At 31.1% G+C, this 15,637-nt stretch overlaps 1 protein-coding gene across 1 annotated transcript; it reads left to right on the top strand.

The window, feature by feature from the left end:
* The first annotated feature begins 1,624 nt into the window (after positions 1 to 1,624).
* Positions 1,625 to 4,674, top strand: LOC107877288 (putative cyclin-D6-1). Its single transcript, XM_016723971.2, has 5 exons — positions 1,625 to 2,061; positions 2,217 to 2,312; positions 2,393 to 2,594; positions 2,681 to 2,811; positions 4,226 to 4,674. Exons 1-5 carry the CDS (start codon positions 1,795 to 1,797, stop codon positions 4,487 to 4,489), a joined length of 960 nt encoding a protein of 319 aa, XP_016579457.2. The 5' UTR covers positions 1,625 to 1,794; the 3' UTR covers positions 4,490 to 4,674.
* The last annotated feature ends 10,963 nt before the right edge of the window (positions 4,675 to 15,637 follow it).

The raw sequence follows: 15,637 nt of genomic DNA, 5'->3' as shown, positions 1-15,637 counted from the left end.
CCTAAATCGGGGACATTTTAACCAATGTCCTTGACGCTAAAATTATTTTTGAAAATTCTACCCACCCAAATTCAATTTCGTTAATTCCTACGGTTCCTTATCGTCTTAACTAACTTGAAATCAAACCGAACACTTTCAAAATTGCCCAAATTATTTTCGATTTTTTTCAGATCATACTTCGCTCTGATTTCGCTCGAAATTAGCGAAACCTGAAATTTATAACTTCAAAGTTGAGAGAAATTTTAACATGAAATTTTAAACAGGAGGTTTATACATAAGACCAAAAATGATCATTACAATATAGTTGAAGACTTAGAATATTTTTCTTGTCTCAACTCTCTCTTTCACCACACTGACCTCAAAACATAAACACAATATATTTCTCATTCTCAATTTTCTCGTACACAAAAAAATATGCAAGATCAGGTCTAGTTATAGATAAAGTATTTATTCTTGTGTTGAATAGGAATAAATAGTGAAAAGATAAAGAAATAGAGGTTATAAAAGTTACAAGAGTAAGAGTAATGAAATAGAATAATGATATAAGTAACAAGAAATTTATAACCACATTCTATCATCACTAACTAATGAGTTTACAGGCACAAATGAATGAAAAATGTAATGCCACACGTTTCTGTCTTAATGATCACCAAGCCAAGAGGTGTAGTTAGACACATAATGCACCTACAAACTTGAAACTGTAACGATGTGTAGGCATTTTAGTTTGATGCACTCTAATATAAGTAATACTAATACTTCCCCATTTAAAAAAGAATGACCTACACTTTGATTTGACGGAGTTTGAAAATAAAAAATATTTTTGAATTTTGTGATCTTAAATTAAAATTGTGTTAAATGTACCAAAATGTCTTTTAATTTTATGATCTTAAACATGTCGTGCGGAAAGTTGAAATTAATGTATTGTCAAAAAAGAAAGAAATCATGTTTTAAACAATAGACTAAAAAAGAAAGTAGATCATTATTTTAGAAATGAAGGAAGTACTATTAGAATGCACCTTATTTAGTTAACAAATAAAATTACGTCATTATTATCCGTTACAGTTTTTGATATGATTTAGAGTTTTTTTTTTTTTTTGATTTCCCAAGGTATTCCTACAGTCGACAGCCGTGAAACTAATCCTCCGTTCCCCGGTCAGCGCATTTAGAGTTTTGATTCTAATAGAAATAATTTAAGGAAAAAAAAGAAAGCTAGAAGAAAATTAAAAGACAAGACCAGTGAGTGAAGTTGAAGTCTCCTTACGGCTTCGTTTAAAGAATGAGACATAACACTCTTACTCTCACCTTTTCATCTGTATCATTAACTCCTCCAGCAGAAATGCAAATAACGATGGATACAATAAATTTTTAGGGCTTCTTTGATCGGAAACAAGTTATTTTGAGATAATTTATTAATTTCATGATTGTTATTTCACTCTCATATGAAACAAAAAGCAAACTATAATCTAGAGATAACTAATTTGGTGATTTTCTACCAAACGAATATGGAATAAATTTATCTTAATATTAATTTTGGAATTAGTTATTACTTATTTTGCATATCAAACGAGCTCTTATAATGTGATCCATTTTATAAATTTTATACATGACGAAAGCTTTAATAGATGTCAGTGACTTTAATAACTCCTCCTCCTCAACCCCAATAAGCCTTTAAATTTATTTCCCTCTTTCATTTAACAATGCCCTTCCTATTCTCTTTCACTTTATACCTTTTCCTCCTCACTCTCTAACTAAAAAACAAAGGAAACAAGAAGAACTTCATCAATAACCATATCGATGGACTTTGACATTGAAAATCCATTGCCATTTAGCCATGATGATGAAACTCATGCACACACCAATATTTCTCATCTTTTCAACATTGAAATTGATCACACGCCTTCTAAAAATTATCATCAAAATCTCGAAAACTCGGATTTTCACATCACTATCCGTGAAGCAACCATTTCTATAATCTTACAAATTTCTTACCCCTTTGATCCTTTTCTCTCATACCTTGCCATTAATTATCTCGATCGATTTCTCTGCCTCCATTCACTATCAGTAAGACTGCATACAATAGACTCTTATGGTCCACCTTTTTCCTAACTCTCGCATAGCAGAAATTTTAATGCATCAGACCGCCTTTTTTATTTTTAACATGAAGAAGAAATTAGGATTGATATTTGTATAATTATGATCAAGTTTTGGTAATGTAGGAAGGGAAGCCATGGATGTTGAAGCTGATTGCTGTTTCTTGTGTTTCATTAGCATTAAAGATGAGGAAAAGAGAGTACTCTGTTAGTGAAATTCAGGTACAGTTTCTGGTAATGTTAGTTGAAAATGTCAATTAGTACATCAGTAATTGCTTATGGTTACATATTTTCTAGTACAGCAAGATGGTGGTGTGATATTTGATAGTGAGACAATAAAACGAATGGAGCTTTTGATTCTCGGGGGCCTAAAATGGAGAATGTGTTCAATCACACCATTTGCCTTCATTAATTTCTTCATATCTTTGTTCAAATTCAAAGATCTACCGTTACAACAAGCTCTCAAAGCTAGAGCCACTGAGATTATATTAACAGCTCAAAATGGTAAGTCAATTTCATATTTATTTTTATAAAATTATTATCACTTAGATAATCTCAATTTTTATTTTTTTATTTGTTTTTGATTTTAGATGTCAAGATTTTGCAGTACAAGCCATCTATAATATCAGCTTCAGCTCTTCTATCTGCTTCTCATGAGCTTTTCCCTTTACAATTCCCATGCTATAAAACTGCAATCCTAAATTGTTCATATGTACAGAAGGTAATTCTTATTCTTTCTCAATTTCGTTGTTGTTTTTCTTTTTTTGGTTTTGCAGTTTTTTCCCTCTTTTTTAAAGCATAATGATTCCATGCATTTTGTTCTTTTCGAAAAAAAGAAAAAAAAAAGGCAATAATGTTCACGCTATTTTTTCACCTTAAATAAGTACTCCATTGGTTCCAATTCATAGTGACGTCATTTTTTTTGAGTTTATTAAAAAAATATCTCAATTTTATTTTTAATAAAATAATTTATATAGCACTATGAATATTTAAGCTTTGTTTTAGCCTTTAAATTTCAAAGTCCTCTTTATTTATTTATATCAGGTCAAACAACATCACATAAATTAATAAAAACAGTCTTAAATAAGCATAGTAGAGGATAAGTATAAGTTGATTAATAATGCACATTATGTATGATTAAATAATTAATACAGTTAATGAATGCGGTTCATACATACTCCGTTGTTTTTTAACACCAGACTTGTACGTGAAAATCCAGCGGCTGAGCTTTCCACACTTTATGGGTCAAATTAAGGATTTTACTTTAATAATTCCTTCATCCCATTTTACTCGTCTCAAATTTCATAATTTATTGTCCCATTTTACTTATTTTTTTTTACTTATCAAGACAAGACATTTTTTTTTTCATCATACCCTTAGTGAAATTGATTACTCCTTATTATTAGTATTCTTGAAAAATATTGCAAAGAGGAGTACCATTAAAAGTACACCATTAAAAATATAAATGATATTTTGGTATTAGACATCCATCAATATTGGAACTAACAATAAGACAGAATTAAGAGGGGCAAAATAATAAAATTACATTACCAATCATTATTTTCTTAATAACAGTGTTATCCCAATTTGGGACGGGTAAAAATTTACTGAGAAAGTACTATATAGCTAGAATGGACAAAAGCTTTAGTTGGGCTAGCCAAATAGTACTATTCAATAATTTATCATCAAGATAATAATGAGAACGAATTACATTATAATTATCAACAGTATAGCTAAGCAATGAGGTAGTGATTGTACTATAACTATAAAATGCAATGGTACTTGTGAGTGCACTATAATTAAAACTCTTAACAATGATAAAAGTTTTAGTTTTATGTACTAAGGTATGACACTCATAAAAAAAATTGTGATTAATATTTCGATTGGAAATGTTTTGGCTACCAAACATTTATGTGTCTTTTAATTTTACAATAATTATTATTAAGGATATAATTGAAAAAATAATTAATTATCTCTTAGTTTTTTAAATATTTTGAGATGAATTTTTTTAATTAACATACCTACTAGTTTGAAACTGAGGAAGTATGACACATTTAAGCACTCAGTGCTTTAAATGCAAAGAATTATTTTAAGACCGACTCGAATCAATTTTTATTTTTTTTTTTAATTGACAGGCTGATTTGTTAAGTTGCTATAATATCATGCAAGAAATAGCAAAGGAAGGGTATGAATCAATACTAGAGATGGTGTCAAGCACATGCACACCAGTCAACGTGCTTGACCTGCAAATGAGTTGGAGTTCAGATAACGAGCCAATTGAAGAACATACCACCTCTGCCTCTACTCTACTACTTAATGCTATTAGCAGCAGCAACAACAACAGGCAAGACAACTTGATGAAATGTCGAAAGATTATTATTGATGATGACAACAGTTAATGCAGCTGCACAACAACAACGTTGATATTGATGTTTGAAACAAAATTAAGCTATCTATCTGAACGTTTTTTTTTTCTTTTTTTGATGAAAACGAAGCAGTAGTGCACGCCCCACTGCATGAGTTGAAAAGATACATCACAAAAAAAAGGTTTAATAAAAGACAACTAAGTACTATTTTCTTTTAATTTATTTGTCTATAGAGCAATTTTTGAATTTCATGATTTTAAATTAGAGATATGTAGAATATATCAAAATAATTTTTAATATGTTATGCAAAATATTGAAATTACAGAATTATCAAAAAAAGAAAAAAAAGAAAAACACCTTTTAAGAAATTAAAAAATAAATAAGACAATTAAATCAAAATAAAATATATAAGATAATATTTTATTTGTAGCTGTATGTGGCCCATTTGGAGGGTCATACTAGCTTAACTTTTTTTGGGTTGTTGCCTCAAACAACTAAGTATGAAGAGAAAAAAGAAAAACCACATTATAGGGGCAATTGAGGAAAGAAAAAAGAACCAAAATTGGAAGGAGAATGTGGGTTAGGAACGGTTTGGTTGGTTGGTGACTTTGCTTTGTATGAATGTGGAAAAAAGGGGAAAAGAGTTGAAAAAGTAAATGAAAGGAAAAGAGAGTAGAGAGGGGAAAATAGAATAAAATGAGTTCATTTTATTTCCTTTTGTTTTATTGGGAAGAGAAAAAGAAGCAAAAAGACCTATGGATGTAGAATTTGTTCACCTTTTTAAAGTTGTTTCATGTTGGTGTTGGGGGCTCTAATTGGTTTGCAAATTAGAGGATAAACTGTATGAGATGATAAGATTGAATAATTTCTTTATTTACTAATGGCTTATTTCATGATTTTCATTTTTCCTAAAAAATAAATAATTGTACGGTAAACTATTTTGGTGCAAGATATTCCCTTATGTCGATAGCGGAAGCTTCGAGTAATTTAGAGAGAGAAATATTGAGAGAACAAAAAGGGAGATATTATTGTTATTCTAGAAAGAATGAAAAGTTTACCGTACACCTGAAGTCAAAAGGTGTATATATATGAATTCGGAATCAAAATATGCCCTATAACTAAAAAAAATCAATGTATGTCATATAAAAAAACATCAAAATAGACTTTGTGCACTTATTAAGTGCTCAATGCCTTTAAATTTGTAACGGATGATGGCTGACGGTGTAAAAAAAGTGAACATTGACATTGTACACTTATTAAGTGCACAATTCATTTTTTTAATAAGTGCACAATCCATCCTTAAAAAAATGGATTGTGAACTTAAGAAGTGCACAATGTATTTATTAATAATGTGTTTCATGTACCACCTTTTAAAGATTGTGCACCTTTTAGTCCACAATTATTAATAAATAGATTGTGCACTAAATAAGTGTCCAATCCAATTTTTTTATGGATTATGCACTTATTTAATGTATAATTCATTTATTTGTATTGTCCCCGTTTTTGCACAATTGTGTATTTTTTTAATAAATAGAGTAATAATTTATATAGATACAATTAAATTCTTAATAGAAAAAGTTATTGATTTCAATAAAATGTGTAAACTAAACCTTAGCCTTGTCATTGATTGAAATGCTATGATTTAATTACGAGTTATATGCGACCAATTGAATTAAAAAAAATCAAAACTTAATTTAAAAATCATACAGATTTAAAGTTAAAGTTTAACTAGATATATAATTTGGATATCTTTAATTATATATTTTTTTCTCATAAACATGAAAATTGCACAAATAGTGAATTTATCAAAGTTTGTCCAATTTCTTATGATATGATCTTATTCGTTTCGTCCATTTTTATTTTTTCACTTTTCTGTTTACACAGAAATTAAGAAATAATAAATGATACGTATAATTCACCATATTACCTATTAAATATAACTAATTTAATACTTTTAAAATATATTAAATAATAATATTTAATATTAAGAACAAAATAATATAAATAAATAAAGCAAATTATTATTTATAAACAGTATATCATAATACCCTCGATCCCAACAGTCTAACCTACAAGTTTTGAAAATTTAATGAGCAAACTCAAATGATACACAGAGAGACCCACTGGCATATGGTTGACCTCCATAATTATCAAGTGCTTGTTCACACTTAATTTTCTGAGTAAATGCTAAGAGAAAAGACCTCGATAATGAAAAATAATGAATCTGAGTATTAACTATCTCAATAAATAAAGAAAACTATTTATAATTTTTTTTTTATAAAAACGCAATTTGGGTGACTAGTAAATCTTACTAGAGTACTAATAAAATACTGAGAGGAAAGACCTCTTAATGTTCAAATTTTCACCACTAACCCTAAATTAGTATTTGTTTGGAGATAATTTGACATTAGATTGAAAGTGGCACGTGAAACACAATATTAATAAATACATTGTGCACTTATTAAGTAGACTTGTCTCTGTTTCTCATCACTTAGGAGAATATTATAGACGTTGTTTACAAAAGGCATAGGCTTCATCATTAAAATGTTGCTCCTAACCTGGACATAAACCTCATTGAGTCCCATAAGAAATTGATACACCTTTTGTTCATCTTCTGACCTAATTCCACTAGGACAATTGCATTTTGTAGTAGAAATAGAGGAAAGCTCATCCCACAGTTGTTTGATTTTGGTAAAATATGAGGCAATATCGATGTCACCTTGGGAGTTGTGAGCTAATTCCTTTCTAAGTTCAAAGACTCGGGCACCATCACCTTTCCCATACCTAGCCTTTAGTTCTTTCCAAATATCTTTGGCTAATTCAGAATAGACCACTGACCTACGTATTTCCTTAGTGACAAAATTAGACAACCAAGCCACAACAAACTAAGGTCATTGCATCGTTTTCATTGACGATGAAGTGGTGAGGTCACACTAGGCATATCAGAAGTACCGTGGATGAAATCAAGCTTATTTCTAACAAATAAAGCAACCAGGATGGATCTACGCCAACTACTATAACAAGTTCCATCAAACAGCTCAGAAACCAAAGATGCTCCTAACAGATCTGAAGGATGCACATAATAGGGGTGACAGGGATGAGTATAATCATCAGGGTGAAATAGAACAAGAGGAGTAGTGGTATTCTTAGATTTAGCCATTAAAACCATAATATATCAATAAAACCACAACATCAACGTCAGGGAAAACCCTAGAAGATCGATAACAACAATTAGGAAAAATTAATAGAAATATCGATTCTCTTTGTAACCGAAAGAGATACGGTCTTCAAAAAGGAAAACAACAAAATGAACAAATTTTGGTGGCCGTCGGAGATGGAAACAAGTGAATTCCAGCGAAGTTTGGGTGAAACTAGCTCCACAGAAAATGTGAAATCCGACTGGCAATTGAAACCTGACTACCTCATTGATCGAAACCACCTAGTTATATGATGGAGAAGTCCTGGAACTAGCCAACTCCAGGCTCTGATATCATGTTGACAGTGAAAAATTCGAGTAACTTAGAGAGAGAAATATTGAGAGCACAAAAAGGGAGATATTATTGTTACTCTGGAAAGAATGAAAAGTTCACAGTACACTTGAAGTCGTCAAAAGGTATATATATACACACAAATGGGTTGTAAGATTGGGCTTAATCCGATACATTTAATTACATAAATAATACAAGCTGGCCCATATTTGTAAGTAATCTGGACTGGGAGGAGGTAGTAGTCCAACAAATTATGTGCCGTGATTCTTTTTTATACGCTATTTAAAAAATATTAATTAGGAGAATTTTTTCTTAAAATTATTTCACATTTGATTGATATTTAGACATTCATACCATTGAAGTGTTGGTAGTCTTCAAATTACCTTTCGATTATTTGAAGACATTAATTAAAGTGTAATAATAATTTTACACCTTTTTTGTTGGAGAGAATAATATTGATAAATTATCCTTTGAGCGTGACTTTAAATAATTTTCTTAAGGAGTGTTCCACTCCCTCGAAAAAATTATATTCTAAAATGAAGGGAGTAGCTACTAAGGGGATAAGATGCATTGCTCATATGGTAAACACCTTTAACCTATAATCTTGAAGTTGTAGGACGTTTAAGCTACCAAGGAAGCAAAAACGATGAAAGCTTCAAGCGAGGGGTTAAAAAAAAGTAAACTAAGAATAAAATAAAATAATTTATTTTGAACTTTTAAATAATTATTTTAAAAAGTATGAAGTGTCAAAAACATATCTAAACTATTTTTTTTTTTTTTGAGTTTCATACCTAAAATATTGAGGGTTTGCTAAATTATAACTCATAAGTTTGAGAAACACACCTCAAAATGAATAAAAATTAATTTAAAATATTTTAAAAATGAAGAAACTAATGTGTTTGCAAAAAAGAATAAAAATATGTCACGTGGATTGATTTTTAATGGTTAGACACACTTAAAGAGTTTGTAAGAAAATATTTTAGGATTGTTTAAAATCGAACCGTAACCGTTAATCCAATCGCAAAATTAGTTTATTAGCTTATTGATAACAGACTATCGGATTAATGATTGAAGAACGGATCTAAATTTTATAACTAATGGCTTATTAGTGCGGGGATGAATTACTTAATTTTCTTATAGGGTATACCGTTAACCCATTAAGAATTATTATAATTATATTTTTATCCCTAGAAATATCAAATGTCTTTTGTAAATCTAACATATAAAACTCTATTTATTTTTTCTATTCACGTCTTAGCTTAGAAAATAACAAACCACTTCTTGTGATATCTAACCATAAAGGATAGTCAGACTTCCTAAAACATAAACGAAACCTGAAATTAATTTTTAAACCAAAATATAAATTATTCTTGACAACACGAAGGACTGCAACAAAATTAATGAAACAATTCCCAACATGTCCTTCACAAAGTTTAATATAAAACATAAAAATTCAAATAATACTAAAATTTTGATTTTTCTGTTCATCCAGTGATTAAAAATGTTTCTACATATATTTTAGGTCTAGAAGAAAATTCTCATTTGATTCTATAACCTATTGAATAACTATACGAACAAAACTCAAGAAGTCTAATAATTGATAAATAGATCAATCATAGTATACAAATAACTTAGATGGGAAAAAAGGGGAGAAACTATCAATAATCACTTGATATTTATAGTCTCTTATATTTATCCGTTACACCGTTCGATAATCGTCTGTCAATTGCTAATCCGACACCAAATCAACCGTTATCTTATCGGATGACTAGCGGATTAGTATATTTAAAATCCGATAATCAATAAGCCGACTCGTTAAGCATAATTATCAGATCGGTCCGACGGATAAGCAATCCTACAATATTTGGTCTAGTCAGTTTTTAAGTGTGTTTCTCAAGTTAATAAGTAATAGTTTAGGTGTGTTTCTCAAACTAAAAATGATAGTTTAGATGTGTGTCACAATTCCATTAATTTAGGTATGAAACATAAAAAACAGGGGATAATTTAAATATATTTTCAATACTTTACTCTTTTAAAAATTACAATAGATTATTTGAGATGGAAAAACCTTTGCAGTAAAGAGTGTGAATCTATGAGCTCTGGGGAGGAAGTGAAGGTCATGGTCCCGATAAATATGTAGTACTAGTAGAAGAGATTTGGAGATTTCACTATCCCAAAAATATGTCCAGAAATTAGGTATCTGTGTAGGCAGCAATTGAAAGTCACCACACACATTCACATAAACAATTAAAATTGGACCACTGACTCACTTTATGATCGAATGTCTACTGCCGTTATTAATTACCCATCTGTTATATTTTATTTTTTAATTTAAAAAAATTAAAACTGTTGGTACTATATTTTATTCATGAAGTTCGAAGCGAATCGTTGAAATAGAGAAGTATTATCGGAGTGTTATATGATAGAAGAATGTCTACTAGTTAAGTGAAAATTATTACAAAAATGTGAATGTTATGATAGATGTGTGGTGATATAAATTTAAATAAGATTAACAATTAAGGACTATACGTTCACAATAAAATACAAGTACATATGCATTGTAGATAAATAATAGAAGCGCGCCGCTTGAGATGGTTTACCCATGTCTAGCGTCGATTTTTCACCAGTATGTAGATGTGAAATTATAGCAAGTAAAGGTGGTAAAAGGGATAAGGTAGACCTAAAATATAGAAATAAATTATTTTATAGAAACTATAATTTCTTGGAATCAATTCAGACAGAGCTAAAATGTGATAAAATAGAAGAAGAAAGTTCATATTTTATAATTTAGTATTTGTCCAAATATCTCTATTGAGCATCATTTTTAACCACATAAATGAAAAGAAGAACCAAATAATTAAACTTTCTTGTATTATTACCGACCTTCTGGTGGAGAGGAAAAGGAAAGCTACATAAGGATTGTGTTATCTCTAAGTCATTACCAAGGTATGGAAGCTCCCTAGATATAATCATGTAGATGCTTATTTATACAAAAAGAAAAAAAACAGATTAAGTTTAAAGTATAGCCAATCCCTTAAATATGCCACAACATTGTATTTAGACATTTTTATTAAGTTATGTTCTAATTAAACATCTCAACTCTTTATAAAGTGTTTAATAAGATATTTTCAATTCAAATCTTGAAATGTTTTGCGCATGTTTTGATTGTTCTATTAGATAGTAAAGTTAATCTATCATCTCCGTTAATTATACGCATTAATCTCAAATAGAAAATATCTGAGTTTTTATACTTATTGAGACCATTGTGTGTAATTAAAGGTCATGAGATATGTTATGTGGTTAACTAACTATCTATAGACGAATGAGAACACACACAAAAAAGAAAATCAGAATTTGAACTGAAAATGGTTGAGTAGAACACTTTTTAGGAGTTGAGATGTTCCACTAAAGCAAAACTTAATTTAAGTGTCTAAATGAAATATTGGGAAAAACTCAAACGTTTTGAATTACATCATCCCTTAAGGAAACAAAGGAGTAATTATCCAGACTAGTTAATTGGGCTGACTGGCCTGGTTCGATTGGTCCGTCATATAATTATCCATTAACCTCTTTTGGGCTTTCTGATTCCCATTTCTTAGCTATTTCTACATCTCATTTTTCAGTCATTTTAAATTGAAACTACATGTAGACGTAAATAACATAAATTTCATTATTACATGAGTTAACTACAACCTTTCTCATTATTTTTCAATCATTACATAATACCCAATTCCCTCCGTCCCATTTTACTTGTCTCAAATTGAGATAGCACAGCTATTAAGAAAATAATGATTGGTAATGTAACTTTACCATTTTGCCACTCTTAATTGTGTCTTGTTGTTAGTTCCAATATTGATGGATAACTAATACCAAAACACCATTTGTATTCTTAATGGTATACTCTTAATGGTACTCCTCCTTTGCAACATTTTTCAAGAATGTTAATAATAAGGAGTAATTAATTACACAAAGGGTATAATGAAAAAAAATTTATCTTGTCTTGATAAGTAAAAAGTACAATTAAAATGGGACAACAAATTAGAAAATTTGGGACGAGTAAATAGGATGGAGGGAGTATTACATATTGTAGTAGATATATTCTAGGTGCGGATATATTCTAGATGTTGATACATTATAGACATAAATACATTGTTGCTACGGATATATGGTTCAATTTTAAATACAACACATGTATTCATATATTTCTTGTACATAAATATTAAAGAGCCGGATATGTTGTAGGCAATACATTGTAGATACGGATATATTGTAGACATGGATACATCATGTGGTTACAACATATGAGTATTGTTACACTATGCATTTGGAGTTATTGTGGGATATTATGTAACTAATTTACAATGTTGAAAAAATAAGTAAATATGATAAGGATGTTTGGAAAGTTACGTAATTTTTTCATAATTTTAACTTAAGTTATATCATTAGAAAGATAGTTTTCGTGAACATCGAGCTTTCTAATCTAAAAAGAACCATATTTGTAGTCAATATTGGTTTATTTTTTGTTTGTAATATCCACAAGAATTTGTTGAGAATAATGAGTCGACTTAACATAATAAGTTGAGACTATGTACAACTATAAAACATAAGTTTATAGTTAGTGGAGCCTAGAGTTAGTTACTAAGTTTCTGTATGTATATATATTTTAGTTTAGGCAACCCTTGCAACAAATGAAGATATTTTACAATCTCAACTCTCTCTCTCTCTCCCTCTCTCTCTTTGAGTTCACTCTTCTCTTACACTGTTCCATTGGTAGTTGATCATAACTGCCTAGAATTTTTCGTGGTATAAGATCAGTAGAGATTTCATATAGCTCAATTTTATTTTGTTCCACGAAAATTGCTTTTAGTGTATTTGCTTGATTCAACTCTCACTACACTGTCATAGAAGCAGTTTTTTTTTTTGTTTGAGAAGTATTTGTTTCTTTCTCTGTGCATTATTCTGTTACTTGCACCTCTGTATTTCCTTGATTTGATTTTCCTCCATTAATGGCGACCACTAAAGGTGTTCATGAAAGCTTAACTGATACTTCTGCTTTTGCTCCGACAAATGCCCCAATTGTTATCGATCATAATTATCCAATGTAATTACAACCCTGCGACACTCTAGGTATCACTCTCATCTCTATACAACTAACTGGATCTGATAACTATGCATTGTGGAGTTGTTATATGAAAATTGGTCTTCTAGGCAAGTGTAAGCTAGGCTTTGTTGATGGTAGATGCTCTAAGGATAAGTTTCTCCCTTCTCTTGATGAATTGTGGGGAAAATGTAAAATACCATAGTCATTTCATGGATTATGAATTCTGTTAGTAAGGAACTTCTGAGTGGAGTTATGTACGCGTGTAGTGCTCAGAAAGTTTAGAAGGATTTGCAGGAACTATTTGACAAAGTGGATGGATGTAGAATCTTCTATTTGCATAAGGAGATTGCTACCTTGGCTCAGGGTACTATATCTATTGCAGCTTATTTTCCATGCATGAAAGAACTCTGGGAAGAATATGATTTCTTGATGCCTTGCCCTGGCTGTGATTGTGCAGAATCCAAGATGTATGTTGCTGCACATTTTAAGTATCAATGAATAATGCAATTTCTCATGGGATTGAATGGATCCTACAATCAATTTAGGAGCTAGATTTTAATGATGAATCCACCTCCTAGTGTGAACAAAGCCTACTCACTGGCAATTTCTGAGGAAGGTCAGAGAGTTCTAGGGAAATCTAACACTGTGGTTGGGGTACATGGTCATTTAGCTGATGAACTTGATCTACTTAGCATCAACTATGATGTAACATATGACAAAGGTTATACTCCTAGCCCCCAACCCGTGCATAGTGCATCTAATGCTCAAGTGTTTTTTAGTCGGACTGGCGATCGTGGTAATGTGTCTACCAAATAGATTTCATCTCAAGGGTTCAGGACTAAGAAAAATTAGAATATCTTATACTGTGACTAATGTCATTTCATTGGACATACTAAAGCCACTTGCTATAAGTTTCATGGTTATCTAACTGACTTTAAAGGAAAAAAGAGACACAACTTTGAACCTCCAACAATAACTCACTATGCAGGCAGTAGTTATACTAATAACACAGGGTCCATTCCTGGTTGTTTTATAGGTTATCAACCTGTTCCAATAGGGCCTGTTGATATGATGATAGGGGTCACCAATTCTACTGCCAACTCTTTGAAGAGGTCAACAATAGTACACTCCCAAGCACCATAATTTACTCTAGACTAATACAGGCAAACCATTCAATTGCTTGACAAAGAAAATTATGATAACTCAGTTTTTAGAGCTTCAGGTATGATGGCTGGCCCTTTAAATCATTCCAAAGAGATTAAGTGGATAATAGATATTGGGGCCTCCAAACATATGGTTAATAATATAAATATATTGTCTGATACCTCCAAGTTGCTAAGTGATTCAAGTAATAGTAAAGTTCACTTACCTACAGGTAGTTGTGCTAGTGTTAGTCATGTAGGACACTCACAAATATTTAAAGGGTGTCAGATCAGTAAAGTCCTTCATATTCCAGAGTTTAAGTATAATTTGTTGTTCGAGTCACAGTTGACCAAATAATTGAATTGTTGTGCCATATTTTATCCTAATTTCTTCCTCTTCCAGGACCTCTTCAGTTGAAAGTGAAGGGGATTGGCAGACTGGAATGATTTGTATGTGTTAAGTGCTGATTGTCTTGTCCAAACTCAAGATCAGTAGTTGCCTGCAGCAATAACTAAGTCTTGTGCAGCTCAAGCATTCTCAGTAGACCTAGATATCTCTTTATGTCATAAGAGACTAGGTCAAGTACCTATTAATATTCTACTGAAACTGAATTGATTTAAAAATGTAAAAAAGTTCATAAGAACTCGATTGAACAATGTACTGTGTGCCCTCTGGGCAAGCAATCTAAACGTCCTTTTCCTGTTAGTACTACCTCTGCTACTGCTTGCTTTCAACTTTCGCATGGAGATGTATGGGGACTCTACAGAGTACCAACCCATGCTAGTAAGAGGTATTTTCTCACCTTGATTGGTGATTTTTCAAGGTATACCTGGCTGTTTCTACTTGGCTCCAAAGCAGAAGTGGTAGTTGCTCTCAAACATTTCCTCCTTATGGTTCAGAATGTGTTTTTTTTCTATTAAGATTCTTAGAACGGACAGTGGGAGTGAGTTCTTCAATTTCTAGGTTAATGACCTTCTCTCATCCCTGAGCATTATTCACCAGATCTCATGTGTCCACACACCCCAACAAAATGAGGTGGTAGAGAAAAAACATAGACATATTCTGGATGTTGCTAGATCTTTGAGGTTTCAGTCTAGTGTACCCCTAAGTTTTTGGGGAGAATGTATGCTAACAGGGGTATATTTGATCAACATATTACCAATCACTTCTGTGTGGCAAAACACCATTTGAAGTGCTACATGGTACTCTTCCCATACTTGATCACTTAAAAGTTTTTGGATCTCTTGCTTATGCTACTCAGGTGAGACCTGGTGACAATTTCTCCTCAAGAGCTATACCAGCTGTCTTTCTTGGATATTCAACTCTACAAAAGGGTTATAGGTTGTATGACCTTCAAGCAAAAATCTTCTTTGTTAGTCGAGATCTGGTCTTTAAAGAAGATATCTTCATTTTCCAACAAATATCACCATCCTCATCTCCAGTTTCCCT

Source organism: Capsicum annuum, chromosome 7 (genome assembly GCF_002878395.1).
Source record: "Capsicum annuum cultivar UCD-10X-F1 chromosome 7, UCD10Xv1.1, whole genome shotgun sequence".
In the NCBI taxonomy this organism is placed as follows: domain Eukaryota; kingdom Viridiplantae; phylum Streptophyta; class Magnoliopsida; order Solanales; family Solanaceae; genus Capsicum; species Capsicum annuum.
This window is presented reverse-complemented; position numbering and strand designations above follow the sequence as displayed.